The sequence below is a fragment of the Scyliorhinus canicula genome, chromosome 11 (genome assembly GCF_902713615.1).
Source record: "Scyliorhinus canicula chromosome 11, sScyCan1.1, whole genome shotgun sequence".
In the NCBI taxonomy this organism is placed as follows: domain Eukaryota; kingdom Metazoa; phylum Chordata; class Chondrichthyes; order Carcharhiniformes; family Scyliorhinidae; genus Scyliorhinus; species Scyliorhinus canicula.
In genome coordinates, this window is record NC_052156.1 from 1,331,797 (window position 1) to 1,353,936 (window position 22,140).

Sequence of the window (22,140 nt, forward strand, 5' to 3'; positions counted from 1 at the left end):
GGCTGGAGTTTGGGGCTGCAGGCTGGGGGCTGGAGTTTGGGGCAGGAGGCTGCAGGCTGGGGGCTGGAGTTTGGGGCTGCAGGCTGGGGGCTGGAGTTTGGGGCTGCAGGCTGGGGGCTGGAGTTTGGGGATGCAGGCTGGGGGCTGGAGTTTGGGGATGCAGGCTGGGGGCTGGGGGCTGGAGTTTGGGGGCTGGGGGCTGGAGTTTGGGGGCTGGGGGCTGGAGTTTGGGGGCTGGGGGCTGGGGGCTGGAGTTTGGGGGCTGGGGGTGGAGTTTGGGGCCTGGGGGCTGGAGTTTGGGGCTGCAGGCTGGGGGCTGGGGGTGGAGTTTGGGGGCTGGGGGCTGGAGTTTGGGGGCTGGGGGCTGGAGTTTGGGGGCTGGGGGCTGGAGTTTGGGGGCTGGGGGCTGGAGTTTGGGGCAGGAGGCTGGAGTTTGGGGATGCAGGCTGGGGGCTGGAGTTTGGGGATGCAGGCTGGGGGCTGGAGTTTGGGGCTGCAGGCTGGGGGCTGCAGGCTGGGGCTGGGGCTGCTCTGCAGCCGGGGTGGCCAAGCCCGGGCGCAGGATGAGTTGGAGCTGCAGTTGCTGCGCTCGGCGGCGGGTGGCGGCAGAGAGCCAGGAGGAGCGCGGGCGCCGCTCTTGCCGCGGGCTCCTTGGCGCTCACCCCTGACCCCTGACCCCGGCCCAGCCCGCGTAATGGCGGCCGCGCTCTGTCGCCGGTTCGAGTCCGGCGTCCGGCTGTGTACGACCCGGGTAGCGGGGCTGGGAAAGAGCGGAGAGGCCCGGGGCCAGGACAGAGGGAGAGCGAGGTGAGGAAAAACTGTCCCCGCGGCTCCCTCAGTACTGACCCTCTGACAGTGCAGCACTCCCTCAGTACTGACTCTCTGACAGTGCAGCACTCCCTCAGTACTGACCCTTTGACAGTGCGGCACTCCCTCAGTACTGACCCACTGACAGTGCAGCACTCCCTCAGTACTGACCCTCTGACAGTGCGGCACTCCCTCAGTACTGACCCTCTGACAGTGCAGCACTCCCTCAGTACTGACTCTCTGACAGTGCAGCACTCCCTCAGTACTGACCCTCTGACAGTGCAGCACTCCCTCAGTACTGACCCTCTGACAGTGGAGCACTCCCTCAGTACTGACCCTCTGACAGTGCGGCACTCCCTCAGTACTGACCCTCTGACAGTGCAGCACTCCCTCAGTACTGACCCTCTGACAGTGCAGCACTCCCTCAGTACTGACCCTCTGACAGTGCGGCACTCCCTCAGTACTGACCCTCTGACATGCTGCATTCCCTCAGTACTGACCCTCTGACAGTGCGGCAGTCCCTCAGTACTGACCCTCTGACAGTGCGGCACTCCCTCAGTACTGACCCTCTGACAGTGCAGCACTCCCTCAGTACTGACCCTCTGACAGTGCAGCACTCCCTCAGTGCTGACCCTCTGACAGTGCAGCACTCCCTCAGTACTAACCCTCTGACAGTGCAGCACTCCCTCAGTACTGACCCTCTGACAGTGCAGCACTCCCTCAGTACTGACCCTCTGACAGTGCGGCACTCCCTCAGTACTGACCCTCTGACAGTGCAGCACTCCCTCAGTACTGACCCTCTGACAGTGCGGCACTCCCTCAGTACTGGCCCTCTGACAGTGCAGCGCTCCCCCAGTACTGACCCTCTGACAGTGCAGCACTCCCTCAGTACTGGCCCTCTGACAGTGCAGCACTCCCTCAGCACTGACCCTCTGACAGTGCGGAGCTCCCTCAGTACTGACCCTCTGACAGTGCAGCACTCCTTCAGTACTGACCCTCTGGCAGTGCGGAGCTCCCTCAGTACTGACCCTCTGACAGTGCAGCACTCCTTCAGTACTGACCCTCTGACAGTGCGGCACTCCCTCAGTACTGACCCTCTGGCAGTGCGGAGCTCCCTCAGTACTGACCCTCTGACAGTGCGGCACTCCCTCAGTACTGACCCTCTGACAGTGCGGCACTCCCTCAGTACTGACCCTCTGACAGTGCGGCACTCCCTCAGTACTGACCCTCTGACAGTGCGGCACTCCCTCAGTACTGACCCTCTGACAGTACAGCACTCCCTCAGTACTGACCCTCTGACAGTGCGGCACTCCCTCAGTACTGACCCTCTGACAGTGCGGTGCTCCCTCAGTACTGACCCTCTGACAGTGCAGCACTCCCTCAGTACTGACCCTCTGACAGTGTAGCACTCCCTCAGTACTGACCCTCTGACAGTGCAGCACTCCCTCAGTACTGACCCTCTGACAGTGCGGCACTCCCTCAGTACTGACCCTCTGACAGTGCAGCACTCCCTCAGTACTGACCCTCTGACAGTGCAGCACTCCCTCAGTACTGACCCTCTGACAGTGCGGAGCTCCCTCAGTACTGACCCTCTGACAGTGCGGGGCTCCCTCAGTACTGACCCTCTGACAGTGCAGCACTCCCTCAGTACTGACCCTCTGACAGTGCGGCACTCCCTCAGTACTGACCCTCTGACAGCGCAGCACTCCCTCAGTACTGACCCTCTGACAGTGCGGCACTCCCTCAGTACTGACCCTCTGACAGTGCGGAGCTTACTCAGTACTGACTCTCTGACAGTGCAGCACTCCCTCAGTACTGACCCTCTGACAGTGCGGCACTCCCTCAGTACTGACCCTCTGACTTGCTGTGAAAATGAGAAAGTTTCCTGTGGATATTTTTCAGCAGTTGAGGTTGGACAGGGAATGGTTGGAGACCCTTTAATGCAGTTGCACCAATTTACATTTATATAACACCTTGATCATAATGAAATGTTGCTTTGTGATGTAGAGGAGAATCGAAAAAGAAACACTGCCACCAAATCACTGAGTGATATCTTCAACACGTGAAAAGCAGCCTGCTCAGTAAGGTTCGCTTTAGGAGTGAGAGAGTTGGGAGGCTTAATATTCACAACGTGTGTTGGTGCGGAGCTACATGTTCTGTTGGTGAGGTTCCTGTATGTGCGGAGTAATTCCACTGATTTGATGCTCTTTCCAGGCAGCCGTGTCGAGGTTACAAGATGACTCCCTCAGATGATGAGATGTACCAGCGCACTAGAGTGAATGCTTTGGAGCGAGAATCCCGCGACATGTTCATCGATGGTTACGGCAAGCATGGCTTCACTATTAATGGGAACCGTGTTTTTGGCCCCTGTGCCGTGCTCCCACAGGCCTTACTTCAGTGGAATGTGAGTGTTGATTTGGTGTTTGAGAAAATTGATCTTTTGTAGAATTAAATCTCAAATAATGAGATTCAAAGGCATTATTTGGCTTTGACAGGAAACAATGATAATGATGAATACTTATCACCCTGTGCACTTCACAAACATACACTGCCAATTAGTGGAGAATTCACATTTTCATTCTCAAGCACAATGGGTTAATAGCTGCTCAGGTTGTCTTACTTTCTGAAGCATCATTTGTGATCACCCACCTTCACTCTGCCCTCTGATCATCTGCCTCGCCCACATTACCTCCATCTGATTTGCTGCTGTAAACTTCAGTTTTAATCAGAATCATTCTCCAAGTCTGCACCTGACCCGGGCTGTCAAATCGCGAATTCCCCTGGAGCCAGAACAAAGCTTCCTGCGGAGGGTGTTATACAACTGTCCTCGGAGAAATCCCTGCCTGTAAATGTGTAAGTTGATTTGCTTTATTGCCACATGTACCGAAGTACAGTGAGAAGTATTTTTCTGCGGCCAAGGGAACGTACACAATACGTACATAGTAGACAAAAACAATAATCAACAGAGAACATTGACAAATGGTACATCGACAAACAGTGATTGGTTACAGTCCGGAACAAGGGACCAAACAAAGCAAATACATGAGCAAGAGCAGCATAGGGCATCGTGAATAGTGTTCTCACAGGGAACAGATCAGTTCAAGGCAGAATCGTTGAGTATAGTAGCTGCGGGGATGAAGCTGTTCCTATGTCTGGATGTACGGATCTTCAGACTTCTGTACCTTCTGCCTGATGGAAGGGTCTGGAAGAAGGCAATGCCTGGGTGTTAGGGGTCTCTGATAATGCTGTCTGCCTTCCTGAGGCAGCGGGAGGTGTAGACAGAATCAATGGGAGGGTGGCAAGCTTCTGTGATGCGTTGGGCTGAGTTCACCACACTGTAGCTTCTTGCGATTTTGGACCGAGCAGCTGCCATACCAGGCTGTGATGCAGCCGGATAGGATGCTCTCTATCGTACATCTGTAGAAGTTTGTGAGAGTCAATGCAGACATGCCAAATTTCTTTAGCTTCCGTAGGAAGTAGAAACGTTGTTGGGCTTTCTTGACAGACTGTTGGTGATGGTGACCCCCAGGAACTTAAAGCTATCGAGCATCTCCACTTCGGAGCCATTGATGCAGACGGGGGTGTGTATCTGATAACTCACTCAGCCTGTTTGTGGCTTCTGCTAAGACTGTTGGTCAGTAAAACACTGATTGCAATCCTTTTTACGAACTCGATATTTCGAACAGATATACTTCTGGACGAAAATTAATGTTTCCCAACATTAACTGGGACAGCCATAGCACTTGGGGTTTGGACGGAGGAGAAATTTGTCGAGTGTGTTCAGGAAGAGTTCCTCATTCAATATGTGGATGGTCCAACTAGAGAGGGGGCAAAACCTGACCTCTTGGGGAATAAGGAAAAGCAGATGATGGAAGCGTTAGTGAGGGATCACTTTGCTGGTTTAGCTCAGTGGGCTAGACAGCTGGTTTGTGATGCAGAACAAGGCCAGCAGCGCGGGTTCAATTCCCGTACCAGCTGAGAATTCTGAATTCTCCCTTTGTGTACCCAAACAGATGCTGGAATGTGGCGACTAGGGGCTTTTCACAGTAACTTCATTGCAGTGTTAATGTAAACCTACTTGTGATAATAAAGATTATTTATTATTTATTTATTTACTTTGGGACCAGTGACCATAATTCCATTAGTTTTAAGATAGCTATGGAGAATGATAGTTCTGGCCCAAAAGTTAAAATTCTAAATTAGGGCAAGGCCAATTTCAATGGTATTAGGCGGGAACTTTCAAAAGTTAATTGGGGGAGTTTACAGGCATGGGGACAGCTGGTAATTGGGAGTCTTTCAAAAGGGTGTTAACTAGGGTTGGGGGTGAGCACATTCCTCTTAGAGTGAAGGACAAGGCTGGTAGAAGTACGGAATCCTGGTTTACTCGGGATATTGAGGCCATGGTCAAAAAGAAGAAGGAGGCATATGACATGCATAGGCAGCTGGGATCAAGTGGATCCCTTGAAGAGTATAGGGCTTGTTGGAGTAGACTTGAGAGAAATCAGGAGGGCATATAAGGGGACATGAGATTGTCTTGGCAGATAAGGCAAAGGAAAATCCAAAGAGCTTTTACAGATACATAAAGGGTAAAAGAGTGACTAGGGAGAGGATAAACAAGGTAATCTATGTGCGGATCCACAAGGTATGGGAGAGGTCGTAAACGAATATTTCTCATCAGCATTTACTATTGAGAAAAGCATGAATGTTAGGGAAATAAAAAGTGATGTCCTGAGGAGTGTCCATATTACAGAGAAGGAGGTGTTGGAGGTATTAAAGCGCATTTAAGGGACCTGATGAAATGTATCCCAGGATGGTGTGGGTGGCTAGGGAGGAAATTGCCGGCCCCCTAGCTGAGATAGTTGAATCATTGACAACCACAGGAGAGGTGCCTGAAGATTGGAGGTAGCAAATGTTGTGCCCTTGTTTAAGAAGGGCTATAGGGATATGGCTGTGAACTACAAACCGGTGAACCGTACTTCTGTAGTGGGTAAATTGTCAGAAGATATTCTCAGGGGCAGGATCTACAGGCATTTAGCCAGGCAAGGGCTAGTTAGGGAAAGTCAGCATGGCTTTGTAAGGGGAAAGTCATGTCTCACAAATTTGATTGAGTTTTTTGAAGGGGTAACCAAGAAGGTAGATGAGGCAGTGCAGTCGACGTTCTCTACTTGGACTTTAGCAAGGCCATTGACAAGGTACCGCATGGTAGATTGTTGCAAAAGATTAAATCTCACGGAATCCAGGGTGAGGTAGCCAATTGGATACAAAATTGGCTCGGCGTCCGAAGCCAAAGGGAGGTTGTGGAGGGTTGTTTTTCAAACTGGAGGCCTGTGACCAACGGTGTGCCTCAGGGATCGGTGCTGGGTCCACTGTTATTTGTTTTACATATTAATGATTTGGGTGAGAATGTAGGAGGCATGGTTAGTAAGTTTGCAGATGACACCAAGATTGGCTTAGTGGATAGTGAAAAGGTTATATAAGATTGCAACAGGTTCTTGACCAATTGGGCCAGTGGGCCGATGAATGGCAGATGGAGTTTAATTTGGATAAATGTGAGGTGATGCATTTTGGTCGATCAAATCAGGGCAGGACTTACTCAGTTAATGGTAGAGAGTTGGGGAGAGTTACAGAACAAAGAGATCTAGGGGTACAGGATCATAGTTCCTTGAAGGTGGAGCCACCGGTGGACAGGGTGGTGAAGAAGGCATTCAGCAGGCTAGGTTTTATTGGTCAGAATATTGAATACAGGAGTTGGGACGTCTTGTTGAAGTTGTACAAGACATTGTACAGGCCACACATGGAGTACTGTGTTCAGTTCTGGTCACCCTATTATAGGAAGGATATTGTTAAACTAGAAAGAGTGCAGAAGAGGTTTACGAGGATGCTCCCAGAACTTGATGGTCTGAGTTATAAAGGAGAGGCTGGATAGGCTGGGACCTTTTCCCCTGGAACGTAGGAGGCTTTGGGGTGATCTTATAGAGATCTAGAAAATAATGAGGGGCATAGATAAGGTAGATAGTCAACATCTTTTCCCAAAGGTAGAGGAGTCTAGAACTAGAGGGCATAGGTTTAAGGTGAGAGGGGAGAGATACAAAAGAGACCCGAGGGGAAATTTCTCCACACAGAGGGTGGTGAGCATCTGGAACAGGCTGCCAGAGGCAGTGGTAAAGGTGGGTACGATTTTGTCTTTCAAAAAGTTAGAAATGGGCAGCATGTGGCGCAGTGGTTAGCACTGCAACTACAACACAGGACCCGGGTTCGATCCCGGCCCTGGGTCACTGTCCGTGTGGAGTTTGCACATTCTCCCGTGTCTGCATGGGTTTCGCCCCCACAACCCAAAGATGTGCGGGATAGGTGGATTGGCCACGCTAAATTGCCCCTTAATAAAAAATAAAATAAAAAGCAATTAGTTACATGGGCAGGGTGGGTATAGAGGGATATGGGCCAAATACGGACAAGTGGGACTAGCTCAATGATAGAAATTGGGCGGCATGGACAAGCTGGGCCGAAGGGCCTGTTTCCATGCTGTAAACATCTATGACTCTATGTAAACAATTAACCCCATTGGTGCTTTTAGTTGAGTGTTAGGGAGGATTGCTGCAGTGAAATCAGTCAGTGTTTTTTGTCTTCATTTCACATATGTACATGAAAATCTCAGACCAAACATCAACAGAAACCGCAGGCCCCTAACATCCCCAATACCAAACCCCAACACACGCTGTCTTTCTAATTCATCCCCCCTTAGCTCCTCCCCCCCCCCCCCCAAACTGATCCCTCAATTCACCTTGAAGAAATAAATGAACAGTTTGTGCTCTGGGTGAGCCCCTCCTCCGACTCCCGCAAAGCGAATTTGACCTTCTCCAATCGCAAGAGTTCTGCCAAACCCCTGCCGTCAGCTCTGAGTCCCTCCAGCCCAACAAAATCCATCTCTGGGCTATCAGGGAGGCAAAGGCCTCTCTGCCCTGCAATCCCGACACACGAAACATCACCACCTCCGGACTCGGGGCCTTCCCCACACCCAGAATCTCGCACATCAGATCCGTGAACCCGTGCCAGAACTTCCTTGGTCTCGGACGTGCCCAGAACAATGGATGTGATTCGCGGGACCCCCACACACCAATCCTCTATCCCTGTAAAGAACCGGCTTAACCTCGCCACCGTCATGTGGGTCCTTTGCACTTGGATGAGGTTAACTTGACGCACGATGAGACTCCGATAACCCTCCACATCCAAGGGAGCCACCAAATGTGTGACCACTCACTCTCACTCCACCGGATATCCGTCTTTCTGTCTGACTGACCTCAGACGTAGAGTTTGAGGTAGTGGCTCAGGAGATATTGAGGGGGAGCCATGGACCCTGCAGCCACAGGAAGTGGTGAGACCAGGACTGGAGGGGTTAACAATGTGATGTGTTTCTCTCTGTACAGGTTGGAAGTTACAAAGATGTCAATGAAGACAGTCTGTCTCTCTTTTACATCCTGGAACCGAAAATAGGTGAGAAATATTCTGTTGCACTGAAATGTTAAGGACGGTGACATGATCTTGGTTTGTACAAGATTGAAAACACAATGGGCTGTTCTGTGAAAACTCTGCAAAGGTTATTGGGAACACCCCCCCCCCAGCCGGCATATTCTGCACACTTTCTGTGAACACCACATGGACTGCCATGGTTCATGGTAGCTCACGGCCACCTTCTCAAGGGCAATTAGGGATGGACAGTAAATGCTAGCCCAGTCAACATGCTCATATTCCATAAAATAATAAATCCCATGCTCCACGAGCTGAATTCTATTGTTTTACAGAGATTCTGGTTTTGGGTTTGGGTGAGCGATCCCAGAGACTGGACCCCAAACTACTGATCTTCCTGAAGAACAAGGGGATTGCTGTGGAGGTACAGGACACGGTAAGTGGCACGAGGTTGAGACAAGACAACAATGGGGCAGTCAGAGTGAGTTTGAAATAATTCAGGCTTGAAGTAAATTGATTTCCCCATTTTACTGGTACTGACCCTCATTGCAGTTTGAGTCACACACACACACTGACTCTCACTGCGGTACGGGTCCCACACACACTGACTCTCACTGCGGTACGGGTCCCACACACACTGACTCTCACTGCGGTACGGGTCCCACACACACTGACTCTCACTGGGGTACGGGCCCCACACATACTGACTCTCACTGGGGTACGGGTCCCACACACACTGACTCTCACTGCGGTACGGGTCCCACACACACTGACTCTCACTGGGGTACGGGTCCCACACACACTGACTCTCACTGGGGTACGGGTCCCACACACACTGACTCTCACTGGGGTACGGGTCCCACACACACTGACTCTCACTGGGGTAAGGGTCCCACACACACTGACTCTCACTGGGGTACGGGTCCCACACACACTGACTCTCACTGGGGTACGGGTCCCACACACACTGACTCTCACTGGGGTACGGGTCTCACACACACTGACTCTCACTGGGGTACGGGTCCCACACACACTGACTCTCACTGGGGTACGGGTTCCACACACACTGACTCTCACTGGGGTATGGGTCCCACACACACTGACTCTCACTGGGGTCCCACACACACTGACTCTCACTGGGGTACGGGTCCCACACACACTGACTCTCACTGGGGTACGGGTCCCACACACACTGACTCTCACTGGGGTACGGGTTCCACACACACGGACTCTCACTGGGGTATGGGTCCCACACACACACTGACTCTCACTGGGGTACGGGTCCCACACACACTAACTCTCATTGGGATACGGGTTCCACACACACGGACTCTCACTGGGGTATGGGTCCCACACACACTGACTCTCACTGGGGTATGGGTCCCACACACACTGACTCTCACTGGTGTCCCACACACACTGACTCTCACTGGGGTACGGGTCCCACACACACTGACTCTCACTGGGGTACGGGTCCCACACACACTAACTCTCATTGGGATACGGGTTCCACACACACGGACTCTCACTGGGGTATGGGTCCCACACACACTGACTCTCACTGGTGTCCCACACACACTGACTCTCACTGGGGTACGGGTCCCACACACACTAACTCTCATTGGTGTCCCACACACACTGACTCTCACTGGGGTACGGGTCCCACACACGCTGACTCCCACTGGGGTACGGGTCCCACACACACTGACTCCCACTGGGGTACGGGCCCCACACACACTGACTCTCACTGGGGTACGGGTCCCACACACACTGACTCTCACTGGGGTACGGGTCCCACACACACTGACTCTCACTGGGGTACGGGTTCCACACAGCGACTCTCACTGGGGTACGGGTCCCACACACACTGGGGTACGGGTTCCACACAGCGACTCTCACTGGGGTACGGGTCCCACACACACTGGCTCTCACTGGGGTACGGGTTCCACACAGCGACTCTCACGGGGGTAATTTCCACAGGTTTCCCCATAGTGTTTCTTTCATTTGTGGTTTGAAGGTCTGAATTGGAGTATGTTAAATAGTAACACCTGCTGCTGCTTCGAATCCGGTTTGTGTTTCACTCTGTTGGTCTTCGCACGAAACCAGAGGGGGTATTATTGAATGTGTCATCAGAGGGGAGGGAGGCTCCACATGGAGTGCCTGGCCTGAGATATAGACCCCCCCCCCCCCCCCCCCCCCCCCCCCCGTCCAGCTGCACCAATCCCTCCTCTTTTCTCCGCAGCCAAATGCTTGTGCGACCTTCAACTTCCTGACGAGTGAGAGAAGATGCACAGCAGCCGCACTGATTCCCCCGGAGTACATCCCTGGCGAGCTGGAATGACTCGGTGTTTAGAGAACCTTTCTCAGATTGTATAGAATAATTAAATTTGTTTTTGTCAATAAGTTGTTGATGTTTTTGTGTAAAGTTAGGGGTTACAAATCATTGTCTCATGTCAACGTCAGTGAGTGGACAGGTGTGTGTTCATGGAGGAGCTCATGGGGAACTTTAACACAGCCTCAATCCAGCTGAACAGATGAGCTATTTCTGTGTTGACTCATTGATTTGAAAGCTTCATGATCATTGGCTGTGGGTAAAATGTGTTCTGCCATTTGATGGTAGCAGCAACTCACCAAAATGTTAGATTGGTTCGAGTAATGGAGTAGAAAGTTTTCAGTGCTAGGAAGGTCAGAGCTAAAAAAGACAACGGAAGCATTATTTCCACCATTTTATTCCAGCCCAAGATGAAGGCACGGTTCCAATAGTTTTCGGATTACACTTTGCACCCAGCTCTAGAATCCAAGAGCAAATCATGAACCAAAATCAGGAAGTATTTGTCAGCTATTTGACTATGGAAGCATCAGAACAGAGCCTGATAACCACATCGATTCCAGGGTCTCTGTGTAACCCTCTGCATCTTAGGCACGAACTGCAGCAATCCCACCACCACATTCATTGCAGTAGAATGTGAGAGGGGTGGTACCTGGGAGGGAAGTTTCCAGGGAAAATGGTCTTTATTTCACCTGTTTAATCAGAAGCTGAGCTGATTTTGCTCAAGGCAGCAACTGGCAGGGCTTTGCCCTTTCTCACAAACTGTTCTTTAATGTAATTTCTAACATGGTCACACCAGAGGAATAAAGAGTTTTTTGTCTGAAACATCATTTGTTTTAGAACAGTTTAAACTACAATCAGAACCCTGTTTAAGATGCTGAATCAGATATTACACAACCAGTTCGAAGCCATAGTCCCATTTTTAAAATGAATGCTATTCATCTGTCAACATTTCGAGCCATTAATTATTCCACAAACATGGACCTTGCTGGCCAATGACTTTATGGACACATCTTCTGATTTAGGATGTTTCACGAAATACCAGTTCCTCAATGCTTCAGAGAGTTGGTTCTTAAGTAGCAGATGCAAAGGAACCAGTCACAGTAATAATCTCTGGGTTAATGTGCAATGTTATAACTGAGAACAAACACTCCATGGCTGTGCAGGGATTAGAAACTCCAACACAGTAAAAACTCAGTCACATCAAAGTGCCACATCCAGCAGCAGCTTTGACATTTAACGGTGTAGGTCACATTATGCCAAACAATTTTATTCCACTAACAAAAATAAAACACATTTGGTAAAGTATCTACACAATACAGCAATCCAAGATATCAGACATGCAGAATCAAACAGTTAGTGTGAATTCCTGAGTCCCACATCCTCTCCCATCGCTTCCAGATATAGATTTCAAGCTGATGAAAGATTGAAATAGGATCTTTGGAAATTTGGCAGGAAATGATGAGAAATAGAATCCTGGCATGAGACTGGAATTTCTAGAAAAGTCTCTTTTCATATCTGGGGAAAAAAAGGAAGAGAAAAATCACGATCTCAGATATTCAGCAGCTCTTTTAAAAAATTTGTTTATGGGATGTGGGTGTCGCAGGCTGTGCCAGCATTTGTTGCCCATCCCTAACTGCCCTTGGGGGGGCAATTAAGAGTCAATCACATTGCTGTGGGTCTGGAGTCACACAGATCGCTGCACAGATCGGGACAGAGGTCTCAATCTGTTAAAGAATTAGAAGGAGTGGAAGTTGTACCTCCTGTGGAGCTGAGTCTGGGAGCAGAGACATGGCTGCATTGGCACTGAGAAACATCGCACCATATCGGCTAAAACTGAAGAATGTCCCAGGAGGAGAGAAGCTACAGCAATGAAATTCACTTTGAATATTTGCTACTGACAGATTCCCAGTTACACATCGCCCCAAATAGTCACATAACAATCTGTGCAACAGGATTGGCTGGAACGTGTTTCTGAAGCACTTTCACAACAAATGAAACAGATGCAAGTGGAAATGGAAAGTAGACGAGAGCGGGACAAAGAGGGAGAGGCAGCGGGCAACAATACTTACGAGTGCAGCCCATGAACACCACCTTCCAGTTGAGCACACAAGGTTCTCTTTTCAAATTTCAGCTCCCCCGAGTACATCATCGCTCTAGAAAGAGTACAGAGTCAGTCATTGATGCAACACAGGGAGGGCGACAAGAAGAGGGTGAGGACAGCAGGAGAGCTGAAGAACACAGTCATACCTGAGCTGTGACAGACTCTTGGCTCCAATGTCCTGGCAGCCATGTTGGATCCCAGCAATCAGGTAGGGAACAAATTTGTGGATGGAGCCCTTGTCCTGGACAGCGCCAGATACTCCCTGAGCCACTTTGATCTTATCTGACTCGCTGGAAAGAGGATTGGAGTAACTTTGAGTTAATCACTTCAGACATACAGACCCCTTGTAATCCTGCAGTAGCAGTCCTATGGCAACGCCCCCGCCCCCCCCCCCCCCACAGAGAGAGAGACAGACAGAGAGAGAGAGACAGACACAGAGAGAGAGAGAGACAGACAGAGAGAGAGAGACAGAAAGAGAGAGAGAGAGACAGACAGAGAGAGAGAGACAGACACAGAGAGAGACGGATACAGAGAGAGAGAGAGAGACGGATACAGAGAGAGAGAGACGGATACAGAGAGAGAGACGGACACAGAGAGGGAGGGAGACAGACACAGAAAGAGACGGACACAGAGAGGGAGGGAGACAGAAGAGACAGACACAGAGAGAGACAGACAGAGAGACAGACAGACAGAGAGAGGGAGGGAGACAGAGAGAGAGAGACGGACACAGAGAGGGAGGGAGACAGAGAGACACAGAGAGAGAGACAGACAGAGAGAGAGAGAGGCAGAGAGAGAGAGACAGACACAGAGAGAGAGAGACAGACAGAGAGAGACAGACAGAGAGAGAGAGACGAGTAAACAGGTCCAGTCTCCATGGCTCTGCCTGAAGTAATCAGACCGCCGAAGTGTTGACGCTGTTTTTCTCTCCAGAAATCTTGCCGGACCTGCTGAATTTTCCCTGCATTTTCTTGTTTTTTCCCCCAAATGAAACTGGGTTGACTGACAGCACAAGAGATTCACAACTACACAGGACTAACCTAAAATAGCGGTTTTGGCTCCCCATGTGCTTGTCCATCGCATCCAGGGAGCCCATTCCCCGATACTTCTTTAGCCTCACTCCATCTGTGAAGAAATATTCTCCAGGAGCTTCGCTGGTGGCAGCAAGCAGAGATCCCATCATCACTGGGAGAGAGGGCAGAAAGAGAACTTAATGAAGCCACCTGGAAACCAGGGACAACTTACCGCTCAACTTCAAAATTGTTACAACAGATGGTTTACATTCAGTTGAGGACAGACATCACCAAACAGTGCAGCTCCCTCAGTACTGACCCTCTGACAGTGCGGCACTCCCTCAGTACTGACCCTCTGACAGTGCAGCACTCCCTCAGTACTGACCCTCTGACAGTGCGGCACTCCCTCAATACTGACCCTCTGACAGTGCGGCACTCCCTCAGTACTGACCCTCTGACAGTGCGGCTCTCCCTCAGTACTGACCCTCTGACAGTGCGGCACTCCCTCAGTACTGACCCTCTGACAGTGCAGCACTCCCTCAGTACTGAATTCGTTGTGTTATCCTGGATTTTGTGGTCAAGTCTCTGACTGAGATTTAAACCCAGCACATTATTTATTCAGAAATGAGTGTTACCCAGAGTCCCACTGACATGCTGGCTCCTAACAACAAGACTGTTTCACAAACCGGTGTCCTAATCAAGTGAAGCATAAAGGTAGATGCCGGGGGACCACTGCTGACAGGCGGGTCACCCAGCTGCTGGTTCAAGTGAAGTCAGCACCGACATGGACTGACTCCAGAGCTTCTTTCTATTTAACATTTAAAACCAAATTAATTCAGAGACTGGAGTTTTGCTTTTTCTGCCTCTATGTGGTCAGTGGTTCACTTACCAGTCGATGCTCCCAGTGCCAGGGCCTTGGCAATGTGGCCAACGGTCTGAATCCCACCGTCTGCTATCACAGGAACAGAAAATCTCCTTGCGTACTCTGCGACCTTGTAAACGGCTGTGGCTTGAGGTCTGCCCACAGCCAGCACTGGAGCCAGGAACAAACAGGAAATCAGTCAGTACGAGAGCGTATGGCAATCCAATCCCTGAAGCAGCTCAGGCCCCAGGACATCACCCTAACATTTTACAATTAAACTCTTATACTTGGCGAGGCCAACATTTGCTGACCTTTTCTAATCTCCTCTCAGTGGATGAGGCACCTGATTGAAATGCTTAAGGTTCTGAACTCTGATGAGGGATCTTTATTTGTTTTCTGGGTAGGTAAAGAAACACGTGTGCGTGTGCATGCATGATTAACTAAACAGGGGAAGGTTAGTAGAGATAGGTTGTCTGGGAGGGCTAAGGGTTCAAGGTGTTTGGTTGGTGTATTTGTAAAGAGAGGTTATGGTGAGGTTGAGCTGCAAGTAAATAAGTTGAATCTCATTGTGGGAAACTTGATTTTCCAGCTGCTGAATTTGAAACGGGAGTTCAGAGCTGATAAGAAACCCATTACATCTTACAAAGGTTCTATGAATGAGGAAGAGATATGAAATTTTACTGACCCAAACATAGAGGTGAAATAGAAAAACAAGATCTTTATATTTGGAGAAGTTGAGTTCAAAGAGATGTTTGAGGAAATTAAGTCGGAGATATAAGGGAAGAAGATGTTTAAGGAACAGCATTTAACTGGAGTTGTGACGGAGGGGTATAGCTCAGAGATCCAGCACCTTTATGTGTGAGTTGCTGTTAAAGTTTTGAATTGGAGGCAGCCATCCAGTGTTGAGCCAGAAGAGTCTTTGTTTGGGAAACAGTTTGTTTATGAATCTCCTTTTTGGATTCCACATCAAAGAGAAGTCGTGTGCTATACCCGTTAATAAAGTGGTAACAATTATTTGACTTGGGTAATATTACTGGATTTTCATGGTTAAAAATCGATAAGGGGTAACATAGAAACATCCTCCAAAGTAAAACAGAAGCAGGAGGAGGCCATTCGGCCCTTCGAGCCTGCTGCTCCATTCATTATGATCATGGCTGATCCCGCCTTCTCCCCATATCCTTTGATCCGTTTACCCCCAAGAGCTGTATCTAATTCCTTGTTGAAATTACACAACGTTTTCACCGTAACTACTTTCTGTGATAGTGAATTCCACAGATTCACCCCACTCTCTGGGTGAAGAAATTTCTCCTCACCTCAATCCTAAAAGGTTTACCTCTTATCCTCAAACTATGACCCCTAGTTCTGGACTCCCCCACCATCGGGAACATTCTTTCTGAATCTACCCTGTCTAATCCTGTTAGAATTTTGTAAGTTTCTATGAGATCCCCTCTCACTCTTCTAAACTCCAATGAATGTAATCCGAACCGACTTAGTCTCTCCTCATATGACAGTCCCGCCGTCCCAGGAATCAGCCTGGTAAACCTTCGCTGCTCTCCCTCCATAGCAAGAACATCCTTCCTCAGATAAGGACACCAAAACTGCAGAGAATACTCCAGGTGTGGCCTGACCAATACCCGATACAATTGCAGTAAAACATCTCCATTCCTATATTCAAATCCTCTCGCTATGAAGGCCAACATACCATTTGCCTTCTTTGCTGCCTCCTGTACCTGCGCACTTACTTTCAGTGACTGAGGCACGAGGACACCAAGATCTCACTGAGTATCCACCACACTCAATTTACATCCATTCAAATAATAATCTGCCTTCCTATTTTTGCTACCGAAGTGAATAACCTCACATTTATCCACATTATACTGCATCTGCCGTGCATGTGCCCACTCACCCAGCCTGTCCAAATCCCGCTGAACCATCTCTGCATCCTCCTCACAGCTTACCCTCCCATCCAACTTTGTATCATTTGCAAATACTACATTTATTTCCCTCGACCAAATCATTAATATATTGCTGCTAAGAAGCTAGTTTACTTGGAAACTCACGAATAAGCTGTTTTTCGGGGGTTGATCTGTTAAGACTGTTTAACCGTGTAACTTTAATCCTGTCCTCTTAGGTTTTTGTCTTTTTAACAATTTTTTTAAATAAAAGGTGTTATTGGAGTCCTATGCTTTTGGGGTCAGTAGCTCTTCCTCCTCATTTTCACAATATGAAAATGATTTCTGATCAGTAAGACAGACCTCACTCTGGGATCTGACTCGCTCAGCTGTCGCCGTAACCGCTGATATTTGGGCCATTTCTGAGGGGGGCAGTTAAGAGTCAACGACATCGCTGTGGGTCTGGAGTCACATGTAGGCCAGACTGGGCAAGGACGGCAGATTTCCTTCCCTAAAGGACATTAGTGAACCAGATGGGTTTTTATTACAATCGACAAAATCATGGGCATTTTAACTGCGAGCTATTCTGGATTAATTTTCTTATTATTGCATCTCCACGTTGTCAGGAAGCAAAAGCAGCTTAAAAAGAACCTATGCTTGTGCTGTTGGATATTAGAAATAAGGCATGGATTTAAGTGCGTTTAAATTAATTTCTGTGTAAGAAAGGGTAAAACTTCAATCAGACTCACGTTAAACAAAGGTGTTTGCAAGTATGCAGGGTTTTGGGTTTGTTTCAAATTGTACTTTGAGTTTATGACGTGAAAAGCAAACAACAGCATACAGAGAATGAATAAGCTGTTGCTTAGCAACCAGGGGCCACCTTTAAATTGAAAGGACCATTTGAATTTAGTTTAAACCGAACCCTAGGAAGTAGGTAGGGAGAAAGAGGGCAGCTCTCACAGGTCTGCCGGAAGTAGACGAAAGGAGCGATGGGAAAGAAACCAATTCCCAGAAAGAACAGTTTGTCCTAAAACCAGAGAATGAAAAGAGGTTCCAGGGAGTTTAAAATGAAAGGAATAAAAGGGAACTGGAATTTCAACAAGGTGCTGTTCATTGAAGGTAAAAACAGAGTAGAAATGGGCAGACCTGATGAGGTTGGCCTGAGAGAGAGCAGATATCTGAAGCAGTCCTAAGGTTGGTAACCGTAACACAGCCAATGAAGTTGTGTTCTATTGGTGGCTGGGCATCAGAGAGATTATGCGGACCTTTGAATGCATGTGGCTATTCAAAACAGAGGAATACTGAAAAGAGAGTTAGAAATCCTGGAAGTGGATCCTTGGTGAAAACAGCTGAGGGAAAGCATTGTTTGAAGATTGTAAGGCAGGTCTTTGAGTGGAGTTTGGAAATATTTATGAGATAATCAGCTGAGATCGTAACAACATGTAGAATTCAAACTCACATTCCATGGATTGTTCGTCCAGTAATATTAAGGCAAAACCGCACCCACATCAATTTACTGTTAGAATCTAGAGAAATTATGATATATAAATGCTCAAAGGTGCAGTTATTAATATTTGGGTTTGCTGTGATTGTGAGTCTTATACCCGCCTCACTGACCCTGTGAGCGAGTCAATATACCCGCCTCCCTCACCGTGAGTCTTATACCCGCCTCACTGACCCTGAGAGTCATATACCCGCCTCACTGACCCTGTGAGCGAGTCAATATACCCGCCTCCCTCACCGTGAGTCTTATACCCGCCTCACTGACCCTGTGAGTCATATACCCGCCTCACTGACCCTGTGAGCGAGTCAATATACCCGCCTCCCTCACCGTGAGTCTTATACCCGCCTCACTGACCCTGTGAGTCTTATACCCGCCTCACTGACCCTGTGAGCGAGTCAATATACCCGCCTCCCTGACCCTGTGAGTCAATATACCCGCCTCCCTGACCCTGTGAGTCATATACCCGCCTCACTGACCCTGTGAGTCATATACCCGCCTCACTGACCCGGTGAGTCATATACCCGCCTCACTGACCCTGTGAGTCATATACCCGCCTCACTGACCCTAGGTCTGATACCCGCCTCACTGACCGAGTCTGATACCCGCCTCAGTGACCCTGTGAGCGAGTCAATATACCCGCCTCACTGACCCTGTGAGCGAGTCAATATACCCGCCTCACTGACCCTGTGAGCGAGTCAATATACCCGCCTCACTGACCCGGTGAGCGAGTCAATATACCCGCCTCACTGACCCTGTGAGCGAGTCAATATACCCACCTCACTGACCCTGTGAGCGAGTCAATATACCCGCCTCACTGACCCTGTGAGCGAGTCAATATACCCACCTCACTGACCCTGTGAGCGAGTCAATATACCCGCCTCACTGACCCTGTGAGCGAGTCAATATACCCGCATCACTGACCGTGAGTCTTATACCCGCCTCACTGACCCTAGGTCTGATACCCGCCTCAGTGACCCTGTGATTCTTATACCCGCCTCAGTGACCCTGTGAGCGAGTCAATATACCCGCCTCACTGACCCGGTGAGCGAGTCAATATACCCACCTCACTGACCCTGTGAGCGAGTCAATATACCCACCTCATTGGCCCTGTGAGCGAGTCAATATACCCACCTCACTGGCCCTGTGAGCGAGTCAATATACCCACCTCACTGGCCCTGTGAGCGAGTCAATATACCCACCTCACTGACCCTGTGAGCGAGTCAATATACCCGCCTCACTGACTCTGTGAGCGAGTCAATATACCCACCTCACTGGCCCTGTGAGCGAGTCAATATACCCACCTCACTGGCCCTGTGAGCGAGTCAATATACCCACCTCACTGGCCCTGTGAGCGAGTCAATATACCCACCTCACTGGCCCTGTGAGCGAGTCAATATACCCGCCTCACTGACCCTGTGAGCGAGTCAATATACCCGCCTCACTGACCGTGAGTCTTATACCCGCCTCACTGACCCTAGGTCTGATACCCGCCTCAGTGACCCTGTGAGTCTTATACCCGCCTCACTGACCCTAGGTCTGATACCCGCCTCAGTGACCCTGTGAGCGAGTCAATATACCCACCTCACTGACCCGGTGAGCGAGTCAATATACCCGCCTCACTGACCCGGTGAGCGAGTCAATATACCCACCTCACTGACCCTGTGAGCGAGTCAATATACCCGCCTCACTGACCCTGTGAGCGAGTCAATATACCCACCTCACTGACCCGGTGAGCGAGTCAATATACCCACCTCACTGACTCTGTGAGCGAGTCAATATACCCACCTCACTGAGCCTGCTGTAAGAGAGTCTTATACCCGTCTCACTGATCCTGCTGCGAGTCTTATAACAGCGTCACTGTCCCTGCTGTAAGTCTTATACCCGCCTCACTGTCCCTACTGTAAGAGAGTCTTATACCCGTCTCACTGATCCTGCTGTGAGAGAGTCTTGTACCCACGTCACTGTCTCATATCTCTCCCGATTGGTGTCCCAGGTGCGGACTGGCAGTGATGGTGCTTTAAGATGGCCCAAGATTCCCAATTGCACAGACTCCAAACATCACTATAAATATTACACTTTAAAATGTGAAAATAACGGTACAGCATGAGCGGGTTATATGTCAGCTTTAACAATCTAACAGGTCACAGCAATATCCACAGCATGCCTTGTCAATACAAGCGGCAATCGTGCAGCAGATTGTTTAAGTAGATGGAAATGAGACTCCAGAGTGTGAAGCAGGGTTCCTGCAGTGACGAGGTGAGAATCAACCAGAGGTTAATCAGAATCTAGCCAGTCACTGCAGAGACTGTACAACACCCAGGATAGGTACAGCACGGGGTTAGACACACTGTCCCCATCAAACACTCCCAGGACAAGTACAGCACGGGGTTAGATACAGAGTAAAGCTCCCTCTACACTGTCCCCATCAAACACTCCCAGGACAAGTACAGCACGGGGTTAGATACAGAGTAAAGCTCCCTCTACACTGTCCCCATCAAACACTCCCAGGACAAGTACAGCACGGGGTTAGATACAGAGTAAAGCTCCCTCTACACTGTCCCCATCAAACACTCCCAGGACAAGTACAGCACGGGGTTAGATACAGAGTAAAGCTCCTCTACACTGTCCCCATCAAACACTCCCAGGACAAGTACAGCACGGGGTTAGATACAGAGTAAAGCTCCCTCTACACTGTCCCCATCAAACACTCCCAGGACAGGTACAGCACGGGGTTAGATACAGGGTAAAGCTCCCTCTACACTGTCCCCATCAAACACTCCCAGGACAGGTACAGCACGGGGTTAGATACAGGGTAAAGCTCCCTCTACACTGTCCCCAGCAAACACTCCCAGGACAGGTACAGCACGGGGTTAGATACAGAGTAAAGCTCCCTCTACACTGTCCCCATCAAACACTCCCAGGACAGGTACAGCACGGGGTTAGATACAGGGTAAAGCTCCCTCTACACTGTCCCAATCAAACACTCCCAGGATAGGTACAGCACGGGGTTAGATACAGAGTAAAGCTCCCTCTACACTGTCCCCATCAAACACTCCCAGGATAGGTACAGCACGGGGTTAGATACAGAGTAAAGCTCCCTCTACACTGTCCTCATCAAACACTCCCAGGACAGGTACAGCACGGGGTTAGATACAGAGTAAAGCTCCCTCTACACTGTCCCCATCAAACACTCCCAGGACAGGTACAGCACGGGGTTAGATACAGAGTAAAGCTCCCTCTACACTGTCCCCATCAAACACTCCCAGGACAGGTACAGCACGGGGTTAGATACAGGGTAAAGCTCCCTCTATACTGTCCCCATCAAACACTCCCAGGACAGGTACAGCACGGGGTTAGATACAGAGTAAAGCTCCCACTATGCCAGGAAATACTCCTGGGGCAGTCTGTACTGTGCAGTATTCACTACAAATCCAGACTGTACATCTCTCAGAGACTGTCAGATTGATTTGAATGAAGTGATGTGTCGGTCTGTGGCTGGAGATTTGAAGGTCCAATGGGAGACCACAGAATCTATTCAAATTGTATCCATACAAACAACAGATCAAGAATTTCCCCAAGTGTGGAAGTTGAGCGAATCGTTGCACAAACAGGTGGGAGAAGCCCATTGAATCCCAGGTTACAGAAAGATGTTCATTGCAGAGACCATAGAAACTGGGCCAATTGATTCAAATTAGTGGCACGTAGTAGTCATCAGTCAGGACCGAACAGAACGCAAAATTTCTCCATCGGTAACCCTGTCCACAGAGAGACAGTGTGTGTGGGACCCGTACCCCAGTGAGAGTCAGTGTGTGTGGGACCCGTACCCCAGTGAGAGTCAGTGTATGTGGGACCCGTACCCCAGTGCGAGTCAGTATGTGTGGGACCCGTACCCCAGTGAGAGTCAGTGTGTGTGGGACCCGTACCCCAGTGAGAGTCAGTGTATGTGGGACCCGTACCCCAGTGCGAGTCAGTATGTGTGGGACCCGTACCCCAGTGAGAGTCAGTGTGTGTGGGACCCGTACCCCAGTGAGAGTCAGTGTGTGTGGGACCCGTACCCCAGTGAGAGTCAGTGTGTGTGGGACCCCAGTGAGAGTCAGTGTGTGTGGGACCCGTACCCCAGTGAGAGTCAATGTGTGTGGGACCCGTGCCCCAGTGAGAGTCAGTGTGT

The 22,140-nt window shown here is 49.7% G+C and overlaps 2 protein-coding genes across 6 annotated transcripts in view; one reads left to right on the forward strand and one right to left on the reverse strand.

Annotated features, from left to right (window-relative positions):
* The first annotated feature begins 642 nt into the window (after nucleotides 1–642).
* ndufaf3 (NADH:ubiquinone oxidoreductase complex assembly factor) lies at nucleotides 643–10,674 on the forward strand. Its single transcript, XM_038812089.1, has 5 exons — nucleotides 643–807; nucleotides 3,022–3,211; nucleotides 8,232–8,298; nucleotides 8,607–8,707; nucleotides 10,514–10,674. The coding sequence occupies exons 1-5, from the start codon at nucleotides 695–697 to the stop codon at nucleotides 10,610–10,612; spliced, it is 570 nt and encodes a 189-aa protein (XP_038668017.1). The 5' UTR covers nucleotides 643–694; the 3' UTR covers nucleotides 10,613–10,674.
* A 310-nt stretch (nucleotides 10,675–10,984) lies between these two features.
* impdh2 (IMP (inosine 5'-monophosphate) dehydrogenase 2) overlaps nucleotides 10,985–22,140 on the reverse strand; it is a 43,034-nt gene continuing 31,878 nt past the window's right edge. For all 5 annotated transcript variants that reach the window (XM_038812085.1, XM_038812084.1, XM_038812083.1 and 2 more), the window contains 5 exons: nucleotides 14,604–14,747; nucleotides 13,742–13,886; nucleotides 12,851–12,994; nucleotides 12,673–12,756; nucleotides 10,985–12,118 (listed from right to left, as the gene is read on the reverse strand). In XM_038812085.1, coding sequence (XP_038668013.1) covers nucleotides 12,097–12,118; nucleotides 12,673–12,756; nucleotides 12,851–12,994; nucleotides 13,742–13,886; nucleotides 14,604–14,747 — 539 coding nt within the window. In that variant the 3' untranslated portion in view covers nucleotides 10,985–12,096. The remainder of the gene's footprint in view (nucleotides 12,119–12,672; nucleotides 12,757–12,850; nucleotides 12,995–13,741; nucleotides 13,887–14,603; nucleotides 14,748–22,140) is intronic.

Bases quoted from the DNA above. Each gene is read 5' to 3' on its own strand.
- ndufaf3 (XM_038812089.1), top strand. From the start codon at position 695: ATGGCGGCCGCGCTCTGTCGCCGGTTCGAGTCCGGCGTCCGGCTGTGT. The intron at 808-3,021 runs GTGAGGAAAAAC...TGCTCTTTCCAG, and splicing joins CAGGACAGAGGGAGAGCGAG to GCAGCCGTGTCGAGGTTACA. The intron at 8,299-8,606 runs GTGAGAAATATT...ATTGTTTTACAG, and splicing joins CATCCTGGAACCGAAAATAG to AGATTCTGGTTTTGGGTTTG.